The sequence below is a fragment of the Tauraco erythrolophus genome, chromosome 2, assembly GCF_009769465.1.
Source record: "Tauraco erythrolophus isolate bTauEry1 chromosome 2, bTauEry1.pri, whole genome shotgun sequence".
In the NCBI taxonomy this organism is placed as follows: domain Eukaryota; kingdom Metazoa; phylum Chordata; class Aves; order Musophagiformes; family Musophagidae; genus Tauraco; species Tauraco erythrolophus.
In genome coordinates this window covers 68,677,893-68,700,736 of record NC_141466.1, presented here as the reverse complement: position 1 = coordinate 68,700,736, position 22,844 = coordinate 68,677,893, and the positions used below count along the sequence as shown (strand labels likewise).

The 22,844-nt window shown below is 40.3% G+C and overlaps 1 protein-coding gene across 1 annotated transcript in view; it reads left to right on the top strand.

The window, feature by feature from the left end:
* PKHD1 (PKHD1 ciliary IPT domain containing fibrocystin/polyductin) overlaps nt 1-22,844 on the top strand; it is a 272,553-nt gene that overhangs the window by 190,106 nt on the left and 59,603 nt on the right. The window contains exons 55-58 of the mRNA XM_086623983.1: nt 1,741-1,893; nt 2,257-3,135; nt 4,281-4,443; nt 8,502-8,662. Coding sequence (XP_086480109.1) covers nt 1,741-1,893; nt 2,257-3,135; nt 4,281-4,443; nt 8,502-8,662 — 1,356 coding nt within the window. The remainder of the gene's footprint in view (nt 1-1,740; nt 1,894-2,256; nt 3,136-4,280; nt 4,444-8,501; nt 8,663-22,844) is intronic.

Below are 22,844 nucleotides of genomic sequence, written 5' to 3'. Positions count from 1 at the left end.
CAGAATAGCTGATTCTAACACGAATTTCTGAGAATAGAATTAATTCAGTGCTGAATAATTTTGGAAAACTTCCTGATGTTTTATGTTTTAAGTGGAACAGGTTAACAGAGAAATTAACTGAAATTTTAAAGAAAAAAAATGAATACAGGGGGTTTTTAGGCCATTTACATGATTTCTGTGGTGTGTCAAAAACTGAAAAATAAAAAAAAACCCTCCTTTTTGCAAAATAATTAGACTCATGGAGTTTCAAGTGACAAATTTTATCAACTCCATGGCATAAAACTAATATATTTGTAATCTAATATTTAAATAAACGTAAAATCTGTATATAACTCTATTTCCTGTGTGGATTGCATGGGATCTTTATTTAACTGGAAAAAGAGATGCACTGTTGATAAGTAATTTAATTTTATTTCAATCTATAAACTAAATTTATTACCATCTATTTAATAAAAATAAAAAAGAAATTGCTATTAGCAGGTCAAATTCTGAAGTTCCAAACCCAGGATTTTTCTTGAGAATAGCAATATTTTTTAAATTTAGTATTTATTCAGGCTAGTAGACACAAAAGTTAGTACGATCGATAAAAAAGTTCAGAAATATTGGGTGTTTTAAATGACTATACCTGTGCTAGTAAACAAAACCACTTGGAACTCAGCTCTGTTCTGCAGTTCTTCATACTGTTAATTGATAATAGCCTCCATGGTATAGTTTTGTTTGATATTGCATTAAAAAAAAAAAAGTAGTTCACATAGCACATCTAGACCCTATTTCCATTAGTTTATGTATGGCCTTTCTTTTTTGTGAGGGAAGGAAGAAATCTGCCATTCAGTCTTGAGGCCAGAGGACAGTTCTTAACCTGGTTGCTTAGCTAATGTCGATACAGTAAGTGTATCCTGAGATGAAATGGTTACATACACATTAACTACTGCAGCAGTTGTTAGATATAGATGGAAAAGAAAAAAAGGTCTAATGAGAGAATTAAGAGCTACATAAATACTGGGATTCACCTGGGCAAATGTAGATGTCTAGAATAAATGTTCACACGTGAGCTAGTCACTCTCAGCTCCCTTGATAATCAAAGTAGAAAAATGCATACTGCTCACTTGTATTTCATTTCCCCCTAAAGCAGATGTATAAAATAGATAACAAATTGCACTTGAGAATTGCCTATTGCTCTCCATTGTACATAAAAACCAGCTTGGATAGCTAAATCATGTCTGCAGATATCTAAAGTCACCTGAGATTAATTCCAAGCTAGACATCTGCATAAACTCTCTCAAAAGTCTCGTTTAGAAAGACTTTGTTTAGAAAGCACACACAACTAAGACTGTAGCAAATTGTTTTTTAGCGTTGTCATTGGTCCGATCCTAATGAGAATTCATGGGGATCAGTGATTCTGAAGAATAACTCCAGCACATGTAGCTTAGAAAAAATGAAGTGTGAATCTGTTCATTGGTATGGCATCTGCACACCTCAGGGAAAAGATTTAGCACCTTCTTCTTCTAAAATCGAAATATGTTGGTAAAAAGTAAGTGCATGGTGAATATTTGATGGGCAGGTGGCCTTTCTGGTTTTGTGTTGATGCATGTAGATTGTGCTGGAGGAAAAACACACCTGAATGTCAGTGCAGATTCCGCAGAGAAGCTGTGCATAGGCTGTCAGGCTTTATGTCCCTCAAAGCACTGGTTTATAGGTATGATAGACACTTACCACATTTTCTTTCTTGAAACTCCCCAGGGCATTCCCATGACACAGAAGATGGTAGACGCATCCCTTTGGCTGCGGAGGTCGGACTCCTAACACGGAACATACAGATCAAGTCTGATATGGCTTGCACTGGGAGAATGCTGGTGGGACATTTTACAGACTCCAGTGGGACGGAGTTTGAAGGTAGTTGAGATTCACCTGTCCTCGACCTGACCAGTTCTGCCGGAGAAAGTACAGTCTAGCAACAGATGAATCCATTTGCATGTGCTATGCAATTCTAAGTAAACTGTGATTGTGTGACATCTGTAAAACAAGAGTACTGATTATATATCATAAACAGTGGAATATATTTTAGGAAGGTCTGCTCTGTAGTTAGTTGGTATTACTATAAATTTATGTATATTTATGAACAAATACCCATTACTGGCAATGCATTGACAAAGATTGCCCGCTATTATATGCCTGTGTGCTGTTTAAATTGGTGTCATTCCTACGTTCTTAGGTAATCTTGTAAGCTTTTGTTTCACTACAGTTATCTCATTGCAGGTGTCCTTCAACTCTCAAATATTGAATTTTTGAACTTTGGGCCTCCTCAGCTTTCTGCCATTGAATTCAGGAATGTATCCCAGGGGTCCTCGGTGGTGTCATCCAGCATTAATGGTAGCTGCGGAGTTGGCATTAAAGCAGTCATGAGCAACTGGATCTTATTGCGTGATAACTTGGTGTTCAACACGGTGGGACATGGCATTGATCTGGAAGGGCAAAATCATTCTCTCATCAGGAACCTTGTTACTCTGAGCAGGCAGCCAGAAGGCTTATTAACCTGGGTTGCTGGAATCAAGGTGAACCTTGTCATGGGTGTCTCCCTCTGTGGCAATGCTGTGGCAGGATCTGAGCGAATTGGCTTCCATATCAGAGGCCAAGAGTGTTTGCTAGATGGAGACTATTGCAGTGAAAATGTGGCCCATTCAAGTCTGCATGGTATTCATCTGTACTGGGGAGATGGATTTCAGACCTGCACTAGGATCACAGGTTTTCTATCCTATAAGAATTATGACTATGGTGTCATGTTCCACCTTGGAAGCAGTGTCATCGTGGACAATGTGGTGCTGGTGGACAACACTGTGGGACTCATGCCAGTAGTCTACTGTCTCTATGCCATGCAGTGCCACACGGGGAAAAGATTCATAGAGCTGAGAAACTCCACCATTGTCGCAACAAGCTCAACTTTTGACTGCATCAGAGACAGGATCAAGCCTCACTCAGCTGATCTAACAGCCAAGGATCGACCACCATACTACCCTCTACGAGGCCGTGTTGGGATTTTATGGCCTACATTTACCACTGTTCCCAGCCAAAGGCGAGATAACCCATGGCACAAAACTGGACATTGTCCAAAAGTCCTGGGACTCATGAAGCTGAAAGGTTGGTCTTCTTCATCCACTGGCCAGATTTTTCTGTCACTGTTTTTCTTGACTAATTACATTCTTCCAATTGAAGTTGCAGCATTCTACACCCACAAATGCATGTAGTGGGGAAATCTGAGCCTCAGTGGAATTAATAACAGAATTCTTCCTGAGTTCAATACAGTTCAATAAAAAAAAATTATTTGGTATTTTTCACTTTCTGAATCTACTGCAGTACAATTATATCATGTACTAATGTTTATATTTTACCTCAAACATGCCTGTGCTGTCATTTTTCCACTTGATTCATCTCTCTGATCTGCAGTTACCTCTAGCTAAATAAAGATACCGAGTTTGAGAAGTGGATAGCACATTTTGTATAGAATTTGCATAGAACATAATGTCTACAGCTGCACAGAAACAGTTCAGGCTCTTATTGTTATAAGGATTGCACAAGAGGGATACAAGTCAGTTATGTATCCCATGTCTTTGGTTCAAATGAATTTTACAGTCCCCAGAGTAATATTTGCATATAGCAGAACCTAGATAGCTGGTTGCCATGGTGGGATCTAAATATCTCACAGTTTTTCATGTCTTTGTCCCTCACTGCTGCCTACTTTTGTAAGAAAATATATTATCCTCTTTTTACTGAAGAATAAGGGAGACAGAGAAAGGCAAATAGTCTTGCCCAGGGTCTCACAGAAAATTTGTGGCAAAACATGGATTTTTTAGCTGCACAAGAGTTCAGTGCCAGAGCCAAGCATATGTTACCAGACCCTGCTCATCATATCTTAATGTCTGGCAAGCGGATAAACCATGCAAGGCAGGTTGTCATTAAACTGGTTCTTACTGATTCAAATGAAAATTTATTAATCACTCTTGCTTTTGTTTCTTTCTAACTTACTATTTACTTTTTTTTTCATTTCCTATGGGCATGACTTAGTTTGTGACAACTTAAGATATAACTTGGGTATGGAATATTCTAAAGCCAATAGAAGATCTATGATCTATGCAATTAGTCTGATTTAAAAATGATTTGTACATATGTAATTATATATGGGAGCAATTTAACTTGGAAAATGTCTAGAACAGAGCCTTTTCTCTTTAGTTCTGGCCCCTCTCTAACTGTTTTTCCTCGCTTGATCTTCTCTTAATCCTTGGCAGAAGTCACCTTTACTGGTTTTACAAAGAGCTGCTACAGTGAAGACAGGGATGTCTGCATCATGTCAAATGCTGACCATTTAGGCATCATGCCTCTAATCACAGCAGAGACATCAAGGATGTTACACGTCAATGAGAAGGACAAGTTTTACTTTCATCCAACAAGGTAATATGTTTTGTTTTGAACTATCTTTTTCAATAGTTTATGCAAAAAAAAAAAAGCACCTACGGTTTTGGGACTATCCTCACTTCTGTTTGTATCAGCTGACTCCTTGTATTGTCTTAGAAAGAGTTCAAGCAATTAGTTTAGACTGGATGTGTAGCTGGAGAGCAGTCCCATTCTTTGTCATACTGCTTCTGTCTGGCAAAAATGAACAAGCTCAGACATCAAACAAGCATGCACAGAAAAACTCTACTCCAGAGAAAAAAAAAATTCCAAACTTAGTTCAGGGCAATTTTTTAAAATTTGAGGTTCAGATTCCATCAAGGTGCATCTCCAGACCAATCCTCTTGGATTTCCCCTTTTACTGACATTTGTGTAGCAAAACACGCCTCACAAATCTCATTTCTTAAAACTCCATCCTGAGCATCTCTGACTTCTCAGCCTCAGGCTTCAGAAAATGTCAGGACCTCGAGCAAAAAACCCTGAGACAGGGAATGTCCTTTTGGTTGGGGAAGCGGAACTTGATTTTTGCCTGCGAGATCACATCAGAAATGTTGATCAGTACTAGGGCAGTCTGTGAGATGTCAAATGATTGCCAGAATTGCTCCTGCCGAGGGAGAATATCCTCTGCGTGTGGAGGAACATGGAAGAGGGAGGGGAGGGCTTCATCTGCAACCTTAAGTCACTGCTGGTTGCAGTGGTTTAAACACATGGCATCCAATGGAAACCACGTGCCTATTTATTTATTACAACTGGTGAATACAATATAGATGCTATGTCAGGAAAGCCTTGAAGTAGCAAAAAACTCCAGCATTGACTCCACTTGCCAGTCAAAAATAATTGGAAGTGTCCCACACTGCTGTGTTTAGAGCCCCTCCAGCCTTCTGCCAGAATTTTGATTTTATTCTGTATTTTTGCGTTTTGCTCTGGGCATGAGTTTGCGTGTAGATTTCTGAGACCTGTCCAACTTGTCAGCTCCCATTATGTTTCACTCTTGTATCCATCCCACAATATTATGCTATTAGTGTGCTGCTGAATATGCAGTCCACTGCAAGAGCTGGTGATTTTCAAACATGATGAATGCACATGGATTACCGAATGCTTTCTTAGTAGTCTGGTAACCCTCTGAGGGTGAGTACATCTCTCAGTGCTGCTCATGCATTATCTACATGCATTTATTTAATCCGCCTTTGCAACTGCTGAGCTTGATCCAGGCTGTGGCTGCATTGTTCTTCTTCTGCATCTTGAAGGGGTACCTTGATGGATATGTCCTGTCAAAGAGAAGGTAAGCATTGCCTTAGAGGGGAAGAGGAAATAGAAACATCAGGGAATATAGCAAGATCATGAAGTACTTTGCTTGTCCCACTGGTAGACTTTACCACCTGAAATCCTGGATCTTCTGAGAAATGTTCAAGATTTGAACTAGCTGTCAGGATCAGAGGAACTCTTTGTTCTCCGCCTCTTTTGAGCTGTGTTGACTGGGGACATTGGCTCATTTGTTTCTCTGCCCTTAATGTAAATCTTTGCCTATATCTGTTTGTTTCATTCAAAATATCAATAATTGGGTTTTTACAACCTGAGCCCAAGAAATTCTAAGTTTTCTTCAAGACTTAATGTGTATCCATGTAGCAATCTGAAGATGTTTCCATGGACTCTGCTGGATTACAAGTCATTGTGTATGGCCTGTTGACTAGTTCCTTTAAACTGAGTTAAACTTTTAGTCAAAATGCAGTTAAAAGCACTTAAGAATCTCAACATGTGATTCAGCTCACTACACTTTAGTGATCCAAAAATTAGGCATGTAATCTAAAGAAGATACTAAAATCATTCTGTAGTCAATAGAGACCCTTGTCTAGGAAATGATTCATCTCAACTATCATATATATGCCTCAGGTGAGGTGAGTTCCCCTCCAATAAGCCTGTCCTGTTGCAGGTACCTCCTTCTGTGGAAAATTGGATAAACTTATTTGAAAATTAGATGTAGTTTGCTGAGATACATTATCACGCCATCCAAAAAGCGCTTTGTTCTAGTTTGGAGTAATGCTCTGAAACTCTCTTACCTTATTAGTCTTATTTTCAAAGTGGTTTAATTCTGTTCATAGGATCTGAACCTGTCGTTAGAAAGAAATAGTTATTCATTGTCCAGGAGACAGTACTGATTGAGTAATCACTTACTGCTAGATATGGGTGATTGAATGATGAAATGTGGGCTTAGGCTTAGCTTTGAGGTGAGATCCATGTATACTTCACTTTAAGCCCATCAAAACCACCAAAATGACATTGAATATCCAAACCCATTTTTTTTATTAGAACATAAATTAGGACAATATTTTCAGACACAGTTCCAAACTCCTGGGTATGAAATAAGAAAAAAAAAAACAACAAATAAAACAGATTTATAAACACGTTAATCCTTAAGCACTGTGTCCTATTAGAATGAGTTTTCTCGTTTCAAGTTTGCTTCTGCTCTAGAAAAGTTAAGGGGCTCCTTGACCTGCAACAAACTTCTCTGAATTCCTAGCAGAAGTCTCTTTATTTTGTTTCTTCTGGTTGTGTTCACACTAGCAAATTAAGTAGAGCCAAGGAACTGACTATCAGAACTTGAGTTTTAGCACTGTTCAACTCTTAGCATGGTCATTGGCTTGGCTTTGGCATGAGCCAGCTATCATTGACCCAATCAATGCCATAATTCAGGTGGTCATGGACTTTTCCAAACTGATAGTTTGGATGTGACCATCCTGTATTGAATGTTAATGGAATTTGACTCTACAGACATGGACAGACTGTACCAGTTGATTTAGGAAAAGGATAGGTTTTGAAACTGGGTAACTTGGATAGATGCACTCTCTGTGGCCTGGTTGCAAATCTTCTTCCTGCTTGTGGCAGGAGTCTCCAAGCCTTTATTTAAGATGTGTTTTCCCTGCTAGCTCCCTCTCTCATACTTACTGCCATTTCACCTTGCTTCATGCTTTCTTCTCCATAACCTTAGTTGATCACAAGAAGGTGCAATTTTCTGACCCTTCAGAAGGCTCCCCCATTCCAGAGTGCAGAGGTAAGAACAAGGCAAACAGGTACTGCTGGGCAGCTAATGCTTTTTAACAAAATACTGTGCACAACACACACCAATCTGTAAGCAAAAACACCCCAATCCATCACTGGTGGATGTGAAGAGCAATGCCTGTGCCGTGTCAGCACTGCATGTTGCAGCAGAGACATTCCCGGTCACTCGGTGCAATAGCAGCCAATACACATTTCCCCTTCACTTGGCAACTACAGGTTTAACCTGCCACAGGTCAAAAATTAATGGCATATGGATATTGAAGCCATTAACTGCATCGCTGCAGTTTCTAAAATCAGGAAAGCCAAGAGGGAACCAGAGGTACTCAACCTGCAACTGTATAGCTGGCTCTAAGAACTATGACAGTCCACACTGGCCAAAACAAACCTCAGGAAGGAGAAGATTTGGGGATAGAAGTTGTACTGAAAAGAAGATGATTTTCTCTGTCCACACCAAGACATTTGGAGAGAGAGGATGTCGATTTGATTTTTTTTGTTGGTTTGGATACAAATATGCCAAAATACATGTGTTGCTACAGAATTTCTTTGCAGAGTATGACAGACCTCAACAGGTATGCTTAGGTTTAATTTATTTTTGCTTATTTTCCATTTTTTTGTTTTCTTGGGCATGTGAGTTTACCTAGTAAATATCAAGATGTTCAATGTCTATGATTCTAAGAAATTCTTCAGGGTGGTGAGGCACTGGGACAGGTTGCCCAGAGAAGTTGTGGATGCCCCATCCCTGGAAGTGTTCATGGCCAGGTTGGATGAGGCTTTGAGTAACCTGGTGTACTGGAGGGTGTCCCTGCCCATGGCAGGGGGATTGGAAGTAGATGATCTTTGAGGTCCCTTCCAACCCAACCCATTCTATGATTCTATAATTCTATGATTCAAAGATTCTATGATTCTATGTATGTGCAGCAGTATTCGTTATTACAAACAACAGCATAATATTTTTCCTTTGCTCTTGTCTTCATAATAACTTCACATCTCCTGCCTATCAGTGTACAGACCTCCGAAGACACCATGTTCCCTGAAAAAACATGCAAAGGCTCAAGAAAGGCCCTTTTCAAGGATTTAGATGGAGGTGTCCTCGACCTAGAACCACCTGTTTCTGTTTTCCCGAAGTCAGAATTTGAATGGACACAGTTCTATTTGCAAACTGGTAAGTGCCTGTGCTGTTGGGAGTGCTTGCAAAGTCATGCATACATGTTACCCCAGGTTTTCACTGAGATCTACAACTGAGGTTGAGATGGTGGTGATCCCAGATTGTGTGATGCCTTTCCAGGATGGATACAGTGAATTACAGTGTAGAAGTCTCGGAAGCCTCTTTGCGCAGTCCCGTGCCCACTGGTGCCTCTCTGCCTTCTTGCAGAATCATCTCACCTGGCATCCTTCGCCCCTTTAGGGTTTAATTCACTCATTTTAAGACCAGAACAGAATTTATCTGCTCTTTGCAAAGCCCTCTGAGAACACTAAGACAGACATGCCATGTAAATGCTACCTAAGTGCAAAATAATACCAAGAATTGGCCCAGCGAGTATTTTCATCCACATCCCACTGAGGAGATAATCAAACTGAAAACCCGCTCCAGAAGTTTAAAGACCCCTTTCTCTGGTTTAAAAAGGCCCATTCTGCTCGGTAACCACTTTCTGAAGGTTCGCACAGCAAGGCTCCATTCTCATCCTGATTAAAACTCTGCTCTCTGATTCCAAATAAACTCTTTAATTACAATTAGCATTTCCTGTGCCTGCTGCTGATGGCGGCCATGTTGCAGAAAAGGCACATCATTTTTCACTCCAGCGGTATGGGAGACTGACGGAAGGGACTGTAATTAATCCTGTTTTCTATCCCACTCTAAAACTGATTAAACATGAGAACAACTTTAATCTTTAAACAAAACGACTAATGTGTATCCAGTAAAGGCTTTTCCTCTAAGGATCCCACTCTTACTGGCTGCTTACAGGGCTGATTAATGTGTTGTCTAGATGCAAACACACTGGTTTTTACTTTTTCTGCCCTGATTATGAATCACATGCAAGCACTAGTACCCTAGCCGTGTTGTCACTCAGCACCTGCGCATTAATGCGTGCATACTTTTGCAAACAGAACCTGGATTTTATTTACATTCACTCCATTTTCAGCACAGCCTGGCACACAGTCATGGGCATGCCAGGAATTCCCACCATCCAAAGCACACTGGCGATGGAACCTGCATTCCGCAGGGTTTATCTCCTTGTGTAATGGAGGCCGCAGCATATGGTAAATGCTGCCTGCCTCTGAGGCTGTAACAAAATTGTCGTGTTCTTCTCGCTGCCTAAATATGAACGAGGATTTTTTTTTTCACTCTCCCTTCACAATTGTGTGTTGGATTCCTTTGTGTTTGTCATCCTGACCTGCGATTCCTTTCCTCTTGAGGTTGACATTTGGAAAGGCACAGCTTGATGCTAAGGTGAATTCATGATCGTCTTCTTCCCTTCTCTACCCCCTCCTTCTCCTTCTTGAACGTTGTAGCACTGAGCATTTTGCACAGCACAATGCGGCTTCCCACGCTGGACAAACAGGACAAAATGCTCACCTTTCCTGCTCACACAGATCTTCTGTGGGGCCCAGTTCCCCCTTGGTGTGACACTACTTCAAGGCCAGTGAAGATGGTGGTGTTATGATGCTGTTGAGCAGAATTTGGCCCTTGGAGTTCTGCCTTTCCTGAATCCAGATGATCATTTGGTACTTACATTACCTGAGTGCTCAAGATCCGCCTGCTGAGCCTCTCATCCACACATCCATCTGATAGCGTGTTAAACCTGAGTGATTCTGACCACCTCCAGCAGCTTCATCAGAACACTGCAATGCAGTGGATAGTGCTCTGCAGCCCAACTCACGACAGAAATAGGACATAGTCTTTTCAGGTAGCTATACAACATCCTTGCCACTTCCACAGTTCAGGGACACAAGTTTCTTTGAGACTCGAAAGCTCTGGCTTTCCACATCCTCTTAATTGCACCTTTATCTAGACGTATGTATATATTCTCTTTAAGCTTCCAGTTTGGACAATCAGCTTGAAATTATTTGCCTTCAGCCATTTCTGGATATTCTGATTAGACCCGGGGGGTAAACCAAAACATTTTATATACTTCAGGGACACAAAAACCAGGAAGATGTTTTCTCAGAAGAATACTGTAGGGAAGAGGCTGTGAGAGCCTCTGTATGATATTAATGCTGTGTGAAATTAATGCTCCTGAATTCACATGATGTCTTTATTGAACATACAATCAATATAGAATGTAGAATCATAGAATGATTTGGGTTGGAAAGGACCTTAAAGATCATCTAGTTCCAACCCCCCTACCGTGGGCAAGGACACTTTCCACTACACCAGGTTGTTCAAAGCCTCGTCCAACCTGGCCTTGAACACTTCTGATGATGGGGCATCCACAACTTCTCTGGGCAAGCTGTTCCAGTGCCTCACCACTCTCAGAGGGAAGAATTTCTTCCTTATATATAATCTAAATCTACCCTCTTTCAGTTTAAAGCCATTGCCCCTTGTCCTATCACTACACACCCTTGTAAAAAGTCCCTCTCCAGCTTTCTTGAGAAAGCTGCTCTAAGATCTCCCCAGAGCCTTCTCTTCTCCAGCCTGAACAACCCCAACTCTCTCAGCCTGTCTCCATAGCAGAGGTGCTCCAGCCCTCAGATCATTTTTGTGACCCTCCTCTGGACCTGCTTAAACAGCTCTATGTCCTTCTTGTGTTGGGGGCCCCAGAGCTGAATGCAGTATTCCAGGTGGGGTCTCACAAAAGCAGAGTAGAGGGGTGGAATCCCCTCCTTCGACCTGCTGGCCACGCTGCTTTGGATGCAGGCCAGGACACGGTTGGCTTTCTGGGCTGCCAGCACACATTGCTGGCTCATGTTGAGCTTCTCATCAGTCAACACCCCCAAGTCCTTCTCCTCCATGCTGCTCTCAATCCATTCTCCACCCAGCCTGTACTTGTGCTTGGGATTGCCCCAACCCGTGTACAGGACCTTGCACTTGGCCTTGTTGAACTTCATGAGGTTCTCACAGGCCCACCTCTCCAGCCTGCCAAGGTCCCTCTGGATGGCATCCCTTCCCTCCAGCGTGTCCACAACACCACACAACTTGTTGTCATCTGCAAACTTGCTGAGGGTGCACTCGATCCCACTGTCCATGTCTCCAACAAAGATATTGAACAGCACCAGCCCCAATACTGACCCTGAGGAACACCACTTGTCACTGAGTAATATATTATTTTTGTATATATATATATATATGTGTGTGCAAATATGGAAAAGATAAGGAAGGACCACTTGGCTTCCTGAGTTCTGCCCACTGTGGATGGGCAGTAATGAGCCATGCAATGTATATTTAATCATGTAACCACTTCTTTTTTCTTTTGACTTCCTGTGCGCCTGATCTTTTACCTGCTGTGTTAGCCTTTTGGGTCAGAGACCATCTCTTTTTATTGTGACTTTCTGTAGAAGTAGAGTTGTTCATGTAAAACTGAAGTTTTAGTTTTCTGGATAAACTGCAGAATTCAGGACAAAAAAAAAACAACAGGAGGGAGCAGGTCCAATATTTTTGTTATTATTATTTCTACAAAAAGAAAAAAGTGCAATAACAGAAGTGGTTTTGAATCACACAAAGCATAATTATTTTTTAATCTAAGGATACTTTTTGTTCTTGTTTTTTTCTTTTAAATATAATGCTGCATAAGTTTAGAATTAAATGTTTTCCAACACCTCCCTAAATAATTTAAAAGAAACTTTCACAGTATCATTTTTCAAATTATCCAAAATAATTTAATGAGTTTAACATGAATTTGTAATTATTTTAATCTCTTTGAGCTGCCATTTTTGGATGACAAAATGTTTTTCTACCCAAACTCATCTTTACACCAAACTTCTTACAAAAGAGCTTGGGGCCAGGCCTGGAGCACTAAATGGTACCATGAAACAGGAAATTCCAGAATCACAAGCTGTACAGCAGAATTAGCTATAAACATGAGTGTGTCTCACTGAGGAATGAAGGATAAGTGAACAGTTTGTGTACACAACTGCTTTCTGTGTCCAGGTTAAAATCCCTGTTCCACGAAGGATTGCTGATACAACGATTATTCTGTACTTATAGTTGCAATGATTTGCTGGCTATCTGCAATAATTATAGGACTCTGTTATCGTACTGCCTCATGACAATGTCTGTAACCCAACAATAACCAACTCCCAGAGACGCTGAAGTTCTTTTTCTTCCCTTGGTGGAAATGTAGCTGAAGACCAGAGGCTGGTAGAAGATTCATCTGACCCCATTTCCGTTGCCTCCAACATTCTTTCTGGTGAACAGAGAGAGATTGACACCTTAAGGGCAGAAGTTAGGTGGGCGGATACATGGATGCCTGAGAGATAAACCCAAGCATTTCAAGTTTTAATCTAGAACCTGCAAACACATATATTTTCTTCCTACTGACAAGACACATTCTAGGCATTTTTTAAAGCAATTTGGCTGAATAATCATAAAATCATAGAATCTTAGAATCATAGAACCATAGAACAGCTCAGATTGGAAAGGACCTCTAAAGGTCATCTGGTCCAAACTTTCATGGAAAGAGAGCTGTCGTGGGTTAGGCTGACCCTCCCACACAGCCAGTCACTCCCCCTCCCCCACCCCCAGGAATGAGGGAGAGAATTAAAGGAGAAACGGGAAACCTGTGGGTTGAGATAAGAACAATTTAATACAGATGATTTAATACACAGTGTAGATGCTCACCACCCCCTCGTATGCGAAGCCCGTCTCGTCCCGAAGCTGCAATCCCGGACGAACGCGAGGCCCCGAAATAGAGAGGGGCAGAGAGGGAGAGAGATAGTACTCCGAGAGTGGGAGTACTGGGAAAGAGAGAAAAAAGAAAGAAAAACAATAGAGCAAAAGCGCAGCAAACGCAAAAGAGCAAAAGCGGCGAAAGAGCCAAAGCGCAAAAGCCCTTCTGTCCGGCTGACCCTCACTTTTATACTGGGCATGACGCTGCATGATATGGAATAGTAATTGGCCAGTTTGGCCCTCAATCTTAAGTTCCACCACAAATCACAAGGGGGATCGATGGTCGCATTAACTAGAATCAGCCAAAAATCTATTTTACATACTACTTTTTTTACTAAAAACCATGCCCAGAGCATTTTTTTTGGCATTTTACTGAACATTTAAATTCTGGTTGTGCTTTTAAACAAAAAATTCTCAAACTTTTTTTTTTAATTGTTATTTAAAAAGCTGAAGAAATATTTTATTTAAAAAAAAATTGATTCAGCTTTAGTGATATTCTATTGATGAGAGGATGAGTGTTGTGAACTTGATTCAGCTTTAGTGATATTCTATTGATGAGAGGATGAGTGTTGTGAACATTTGATCTTTTTATCTGACCAACAGATAACTGAGACTACATTTTCCTATATTGTTTTCAATCCAGGCAAATCTAAACCTGTGAAATTTCTACAACAGTCTTGCTTGCTCTCTAGAGGTAATCAGTATATTTTAGAATCATAGAATCATAGAATGGTTTAGGTTGAAAGGGACCACAAAGATCATCTAGTTCCAACCCCCCGGCCATGGGCAGGGAAACCCTCCACTACACCAGGTTGCCCAAAGCCTCATCCAACGTGGCTTTGAACACTTCCAGGGATGGAGCATCTACAACTTCTCTGGGCGACCTGTTCCAGTGCTTCACCACCCTCATTGTAAAAAATTTCTTCCTTACATCTAATCTAAATCTCCCCTCTTTCAGTTTAAAGCCATTGCCCCTTGTCCTATCACTACACGCCCTTGTAAAAAGTCCCTCTCCAGCTTTCCTGTAGGCCCCCTTTAAGTATTTTCTAGAGAATTAAAGGGTGTTTCATATGTAAATGCTTGTCTGAAGCAACTTGCACAGACATTTAAAGGCTCAATTTTGTCAAGAGCTATTGTAAAAAACTCTTTGAAAGATCATGCAGTATTGAAATTAAATGTCATAAAGCAACACACAAAAGTTTGCTGATTTCAAAAGAAATAAGATAAATGTCAGGTCTAGATGTAAACAGTCCAAAATTCCTGGGCATATGCATCAAGGTTTTTTTGTACTTTTTGTTTAGTAATATTTATTATTGAATAAAATTCTCTAGTTGAGGAAGTGCGTAATTTTGACACACAGACTGTCGATATAATTTAGAGCTAAAGCTGTGTGAGAATGTTGCACTATAGATATTTAATATTCCAAGGACTATGATTAGCTACACCTGCTATGCATAATCATGTGTAGTAATTAAAGATGTTTGAGAAGAGAATGCAGGTTTGGTAGATTTGCAAGGAATGAAACAGATGCAATATTGGCCTGAAACATTTATTGTTTTCCTCTGAAGATTTTTTTTGTTGCTGTTCACAGATAGAAATTTGCTTTTTCTGCAATAAATGGCCCATGCAAAATGGGTTGAAAGTGGCAATGGAGGACATTAAAAGAGCTGTTACCAAGTTATTGTTTTATAAAAATCAAACCTAATATGATCAGAAAATGCATGTAACTTTTACTTAATTTTCTTGAAAACACATCTGTGGTAAAGATATCAGCAGACCTTAACTAAGTTGAGATGAAAGTCGAGAAAAAATTTGGGAGGTTTTTTTTTTTTGACACTCATGGGAGAACAAGGTTTAAAGTAAGCCAAAGTGAAAATAAGTTATTTTTGTATCTTTGATACCTATGTGGTGGCCTATCAGGAGTGAAATGGCTGAACATGCTGAACTAAAGGATCAGCTCTGGTAACTGAAGGCAGCAGAGCAGAGTGGAGGACATCTTTGGGTGATGAATCCACCAGTTTGGAAAGAATGTCCACAGTTCATCTGGATGCCACCATGAGACTGTGCCTCAGGGAACAGCTCTACCAAGATAAAACACTCCTCTGAATAATTTGTTTTGGTAAATCATGGAGGAAAAAAACAGAGTTGGAGATCCAGAATGAGCAAGCTAAGTCAGCATTGGGGCCAATATGGCCATATGACATTTCCAGTTTGAAACACCATAAATTAGTTTCCCTCAATCTCATCTGTATCTCAGCCTCTAATAAATAGCTATTTTCCTTTTTCAGGGATGTTATTCCCTTAATTCTGAAGCTAGGATATGCGATGAATGGCATTGTTCATTGTCCATGTGATCAGTATAGAGAAATGAATATATGTACATATATATACACATGTACAAACGTATAAGCCATTTAAACTTTATTTTGTTCTCACAGAGAGCATCAAATGCTTTTCTCATGATGAATCCAGTAAACCTTGGGCAAACCCATTCATTTTGCACGTTTGTTGCTGTAAATGGAGTTTAGCTTTTTATACGACCCTTTCTATTTCTTTTCTGAATTTTTCAGGTACTTTTAAACAGGCATGCACAGATATTCAGCTGCATGGAATGTAAAATATGTGTATGTATGTATTAGGAATAATGAAATTTGGAAAAAGTGATTGCAAAGTCAGGTCCCTAACTATGGGAGATAACCTTGGCCCTTGGATAGCCATCCTTTTTGAAGACATGCCAGCAAATAGTTTGTGCCTACAATTGCTATCAGAAATTCTTGGCTTCTCCTTTTAGTTCTAATCTCTGAGGATAAGACACCAGGTTTGTCATTTTCAAAACTGAACTCCTGTGTTTAAGCAGCTATTTAGAAAAATGACATTACTTTTAGAGTTTGTGGAATCTTGGAGAGCTCAGTTGTTTCCCTGTGAGCTAAAAAATAGCTGAGTGCTCCCAAAACACCACATCGCCTTCATTTAGGAGTCCAGTTCTGGATTTGATATCCACCTCTCTACCTTTCTGTATACAAATGTTGTCTGCAACCTGAATATAGGCTTTTTTATTGTGGACATGATGTGGCTACATTTCAGGGTGGTGGTTCTTAAGTTGTGATTTGTAAAGCATTGGTGGTCCGTGAAACCTGAATAACTGATGTACACATCACCCATGAATTAATTCAGGAGCCTGTCAGTTAAAGGTGAAAAGAATCATTAGGCATCTGGAAAACAGAAGATATGAAGAATGGCTGGCTAAGTTGGGTGGTTCAGTCTTGAGAAGAATAGATGGATGAGAGGTTTAAGACCTGCCTTCAAAAATATGGAAGAGTCCTGTGGAGTAGAAAGATGTATATTGCTCCCCAAGTCTATAGTATCAGAAATAATGGACTAAAATTTCATCAAAGATAGCTTTAGATGTGAGGAAGGAAATGTTAAAATAAAGACAGCAAAGCACTGGAATAGCTTGCCTGAGTGAGTAGTGGAGTCCTGTGGAAGTTATGCAAACATCCTTAGGTGATCCAGAGAGTGATACCATAAAAGTCAGCAGAGAAAAAACCCTCTAAGACTTGTTTTGAAGTTTTAGAAGGTAGATATTCTTTATTGCGGTGCTGGAGACACGCAGGATAAATTCCTCCAAATATGTCACACAGTCCTGGGACAGAATCTTAGTTATACATTGTAATCATACATATTCGTAACATTTCCCCAAAATCATACACATTCAGTGTTATTCTCTTAAACATTTGGTTAATTTTCTCTCGACTAGCATGTAAATTACTTCATATGCTCAGTCCTTTGCCTCCACCTTTTTCTTTTGAGTCTGGGGAACGTTTAGGGTAGGTGGTCTATGAGTTGGTGGTTGCGATCTCCCCCTGCCTGAATTACCTTTCCCCTGATTACTGCTGCACATGCTGACAAGCCAAAACATGGAAACAAGTTTACACATTTTCTGGGATGTTCCCCCTTCAAGGATGGCAAACTCTTGATAGGGATTTTTTCACTGATTCACTCTTGATAACTTCAAGGATGGTCATCCTGTTCTCAGACCTGTGTGCATATCTGTCTTTAGATATGTGCAAAACCTACTAAACTTTTCATTCAATTCTTTCACAAAATCTAACTCCTTCATTGTTAGATAACAACAGAGATGATGTTAAGCGACTACTAGGGAGGTAATTAGTGCAGAAAGATTCTCTACCAACCCATGTTCTTGGTCCCTCTCATCCAGTCTGCCTATTCTTGTGGAATGCTAATGCACTTGAAAGGTTGTGCAATAAGTAAGGGTTGAGGTTGGTCCCACTGAAAATGGCCTACAGGGTCAGAGTGGAGTTTACAGCACCGGGGAACTAAAACTGAGGCAAGTTGCTTATCTGAGACCCCTCCTCAAAGCTCCGTAGCTCAGACATCATGCCTTTTCTCCCGAGACACTGTTTCACTCTTATTTATCACTCCTGCTTTAGTGATGCCCACAGATCTGAGTCAGTAGCTGGATTTTATTCCTACTAGATACCATCCATAAACTTTTCTGGTACCTTCTGGAAGAAGCTGCTGGTATTAACAGTCAACCCTTAAGGAGAAACTGGAAAATGGAGAAGTGAGCTGCTGCAGAGTGAGTCAGGGACAGAGCTGAGGACAGCAGCCTACATCGTACAGCTGCTCTAGGCGTAATGGCTGTTACCTTTAAGGAGACTAGATGCCTGTGTATATGCAATTAAAAAAAAGAAATGTGAATTGCATCCTGCAACGATAACTATATTATTTTCCGTAGATCTTAGAGGCATATCTATAACCCGACCAAACTGCTGAGTGTTAGTTTGCAGAGCTTTACAGGGGAAGCGCTGCATTTTGCAACAATTAATTTTGCAGAGGAAGCAGCCTGTTTAAAGACGCCTGCAGCAGTCACTAAAATATGTGTTGTTTTTCAAGGCCACCAGACGCACAGTTGGCTAGGTTGGCTAATAAACAAAACAACAACGCAAAAAACCCAGCCTCGTGGGGTTTGCAGGAAGAAGGGATGAGAAATAAAATGAATAATGCTTACCTGCTAGGGGTGGGTGAAGACTATAATTGTTTAGCCCCCAGCAGATCCCTGCAAGGGTTAAGAATGACAAAGACATTAGTTGGTGACTGCTAAGATTGTTGGTTTGAAGCTCTGGGCAAAACACAGACTGTTATTTACCGGACTTGGTCGATTTACTTCTTAATGCAATAATGACCTGTGAAATGAAACGTGAGCTAGACAATTGTTCCTCATTGTTTCCAGTAAAACATCCTTTCATACCCCATTAAACCACCATTAATTCCATTTGAAAGAGAAGCAGGCACAAACATCAAGGGATATCTCTCTCTTTTCCTCTTTTCCTCTCTTTGTGGGACAACCAAGGCCTGGGGATAGCAAAGCAGCTTTCTTATCCATTTCAGAAGGTCTTGAGCAGCCTGTCAGGACCACATTTTTGAATGAGCACCACAGAGATCTACTGGATTGGCATCCAGTGGATCGCATTCACGAGTTCTGCAGAAGAGCATATCAGCTAACCTGGCAAACACAGGCAATGTATCAATGCCAATACATCGTATTTCTCTCTTTTTTTCAGGTTAGCTTTCTTTAAGCATGAGCTTTATGTGATCATGCAGTGTATGTGCATATGTGTGTGTGTACCATATCTCACCCAGTAATTTTTAGCCCTTTTTCAATTTCAGTCAAAAGTAGTAGATGAGTAAGTTCTGAAAGATAATAGACTCCTAAAGGTTAAAAAATTTTGTATCTGGGAAGAAAAGCATCATCAGTGAACCCCTCGTCTGCCCAAAGGGGGATATTCCTTGGTATCCAAGAAATGTTCTCTGGAAAGAAACTGCAGTTTCATGTCCCAACTAAAGGAAAACATTTTGCACATTGATAGGTGCCAGGGAATCCAGCCACAGCTCTGTAGTAAAGCACTGGTTCCACTTTGCACAAAACTGGTTTCTTTAACTCCTGACTCTCCGCTGCTGTAGCATATTATTGAGCAACTACAAAACTATGAAAATGTAGAACTTGAACATTTAAGATATTCAGCTTTTATTCATTGATACCATATCAAAAAACAAAAACCCAAGATTTTTGTTCCCCGTAATCAAAGCTGTAATACAAGGGAGAAAACTAGCAAGCCATCTTAATGATGAGATATCATTGCTTCTTTTCTTCTGGAAAATGTTGATGAATAAAAGCAGACGGAAATTGTTTTCCTACCAGAGTTTCCTGAGAATATTTTTTTCCATTAAAAAAAAAAAAAGAGGTGTTGAACACTTCAAATATTTCAGCTAAAGTAATTTTTGTTTTCCTCAATTTTTGGGGGGAGAGGACGCACAACCCGATTTTAATCGAAATCTATTTTTTTTTCAGTAACAACATAGAAACTTAGCTTCCAGAATAAATTTTCAGTTAGTTTTAATCACTGTGAATAATTCAGAAATATTTAGGTCCCTCAGTTATACTGACATCAATCTGGTAGTCCTCATTCTATCTGAAGTTAGAAAACTGGGATTATAACGTTTTCCATTCATGTGTGAGATATGGTTACTGGGCAGACAATATTTCTGAAGGTGAGAAATTGATTAATTTATAATTTCCAGTATAAGGAAAAGAGGAACCACTTGCGTGGGATATTGTGTTGGAGCTGTCTGTTGCCGAGAGGGCTTGCTAACAATTGTTTCACAGAACACGCCCATGAAGTCTCCTTGAATCCAGCACATCTGCATGTCGAGTGATGTGTTACATGCTGCACAAACTGGGGAGAAGATCTGGAGGGGGTATAAGTGGAGACAGTTCTAATGAAGCCCAAAGTTTAGAACAAAACAGTCAAATCTCCTGATGCTAAATTAACCTTCACACCATCAATGACCCCCAGAACCGCCAGCCTCAACTCCCTTCCTTTTCTACTTTTTCATTCTGCCTGCCTGGTCCAAGATCCCCAGCTCCATCACACATTTTTACCTCCACAAGCCAGGACCCCTTACCTCCTGTCTCCAAACCAAGCCTTACCTGAAACCTAGACCATGGCATTTAATCAGTTCCTTGGCAGGTGTTGTCCACCTACAGGGAAATTGCCAGGGATCAATGGCTTTTATCCAAGAGGACCACTGAATTTCACTCAAGCCATGATTTGACAGCCCATATTGTAACATGTTCCATCATCCTTGTTTTTCAGCTGCTTCTACTTTTGTATTTTATTTCATTTTATTAAATACTTTATACTTTTACATTACTTGCTACACTTGATGCCTTTCTTTTCCCATGCTAGATTTATGTCTGGTTTAAGATTTTGCCTGCAAACTTGCTCAGAAATGGTTTATCTGCAAAGAACAAAATGAAGCTACTTTTTGGTGTTTGCTAGAAAACAAATCTCTAACCTCTAGAACCTATGGGCCTGCAGTAAAGAATTGAAGGTTCGCAGAGAAACAACTGTGAGGTCAATGAAATGCTTTCTATCCACAGTCCCCATGAAAAACTGTGTCCAGAACTATCTATGAAAAGGAACTGCAGAGATTCAGTATTTTCTGATGTGCTGTGAAAGATCTAAGCTTTGGCTAACGCTTGTGAAAATTTCAGCTCCTGCTCTGCTGCATTGTTTGAAGCTCAGACATCAAATGCTCTTCTTCTTTCAGCTGTCTTCAAAATAGGTACCTGAGCATTTGGAGCCTTAAATCCCTTGTTCTAGTTCCCTTGCATTGCATCTGCTAATTAACAAAAGAATTCTGGACACTTCATGACCCTTGTTGCTGCCCAAGACGCTGTGTCCCTAGGAGACAAAGATGTTATGCCCCAACTTTACAGACTGGGTCGAGTAGGAGCCAAGGGATCACACAGAATCATCTGTGGTGGAACGGAAAAAAGACCTCAAAGTTTAATGATTAACAAGTATGCCATCAACTGGGAACATGCTGGTTATCTTTTGATGAACCAACCTTATTATTAAGGCACTTGGCACAGTTTACTTTGTGTAGAATTGAGATTTTTTTTTTTTTGTATATACCTATATATGTCTCAGTGACTCTACATATAAGATCAAGTCTCATTTGCAAAAAAAATGGATCCTGTGAAAGGATTCGATTACAATTCTGAAAAGAGATGGAAAATGAGAAGTGCAAAAGCCCTTGCCATACACATGAAGAGCAATGGCCTGGGAAAGTAAGTCCCATTTTTTCCTTCCCCCTTATTTCTTTCTACGTAGCAGTATTCTGAATCAGAGAGAATCACGACTGTATGTTTGTGTGTATGTAAGCATGTGTGTTTATACACACACACGCAGGCACTGTCCTCACGACTGCCCTTGGAAGCATTTCATCATTTTTTCCCTCTTATCTTCCAAATATTAGCATTTAATGAAATACACATTTCCTTCATTTGTTTTGAACCTACTCCAAAGCCAGCAAATACCAGAACCTCAAATGTTATGACAGGATAGATTCTTTATTGGTTTGTTTTCTTTTCATTCTTTCTGTTTTCACTGTGATTTCTTTTTTTTTTTTTTTTAAAGATTATAGACTCTTATGTTCTAACTCAAGGAGCCTGGCTTCCAACTGAGGTAGACAAATATGTCCAAAAAATGTCCCTGAGACCCGTCCAATGCAGACAGCTGTGCAGCAAACAGGAAATTGAGGAAGTCAGGTTCATCAGAGACACAGGATTTCCTTCGTGGACGTTTCAGATAAAGCATCTTTAATTTTTCCACACTGGTTCAGTGCTGTAAAAGAACCATGAGAAAAGCAGGGAAAATATTGCCTTGTGGCTTGAAGACAGTGATGAGAAAGTGCAACTGAAAGTGTCACAGAGGGGTAGGACTGGCTCAGATGGGCATATTTCCATGCTAATGTGGTTACACTTCAGGTTGGGCATGGTCCTAGTTTGAACTGTGGGCAGAGCAATCTCAGGTCTTTCTGTGTAGGGCGACTTAAGTGTGTTCCAGTTTACAACATGCCATGCTAAAGGTTTCACTGCTGGCAAACTGGTATCACAGGAGTCAGTAGGCTCAACCATCAGCATGCGAGGAGTGATTTATTGTGAGACTGACAGGGAAACACTGGCTGGTGCTGCAGAACTGCCCACCAGCTCTGAGTTCATTGTAGAACTCTGCTAAAACCTTCCTTGCTCACCAGCTCTGAGTTCATTGTAGAACTTTGCTAAAACCTTCCTCTGTGCCTTTGAAGAAGTCAAGTGATTATCCTATGAAATCAGGTTAATTCTTTTTTTTTTTTCTCCACTCGTTGGTTTGTGATAGTTCTTAACATTTCAGTGTTGGGACTAAGGAAGCGTCTATGTAGCATCTGGTATGATGTGATCTCAAACTAGTTTGAGGCCTCTGTGAAACACTGGGAACAATTACATGCCAGTAATTAACAATGTCCATGTGGCATTACTGAAGCAGGCAAGCACTTAGATGTCTGCCCGTATGACCTTAGTTTGCCTTGCTCTCCTGTTTGTGCTTTTAGGTTTTGACAGTCTTGCATTACATGATCACAGTAACAAGCAGGCAGTTTTGTCTCATTTGGT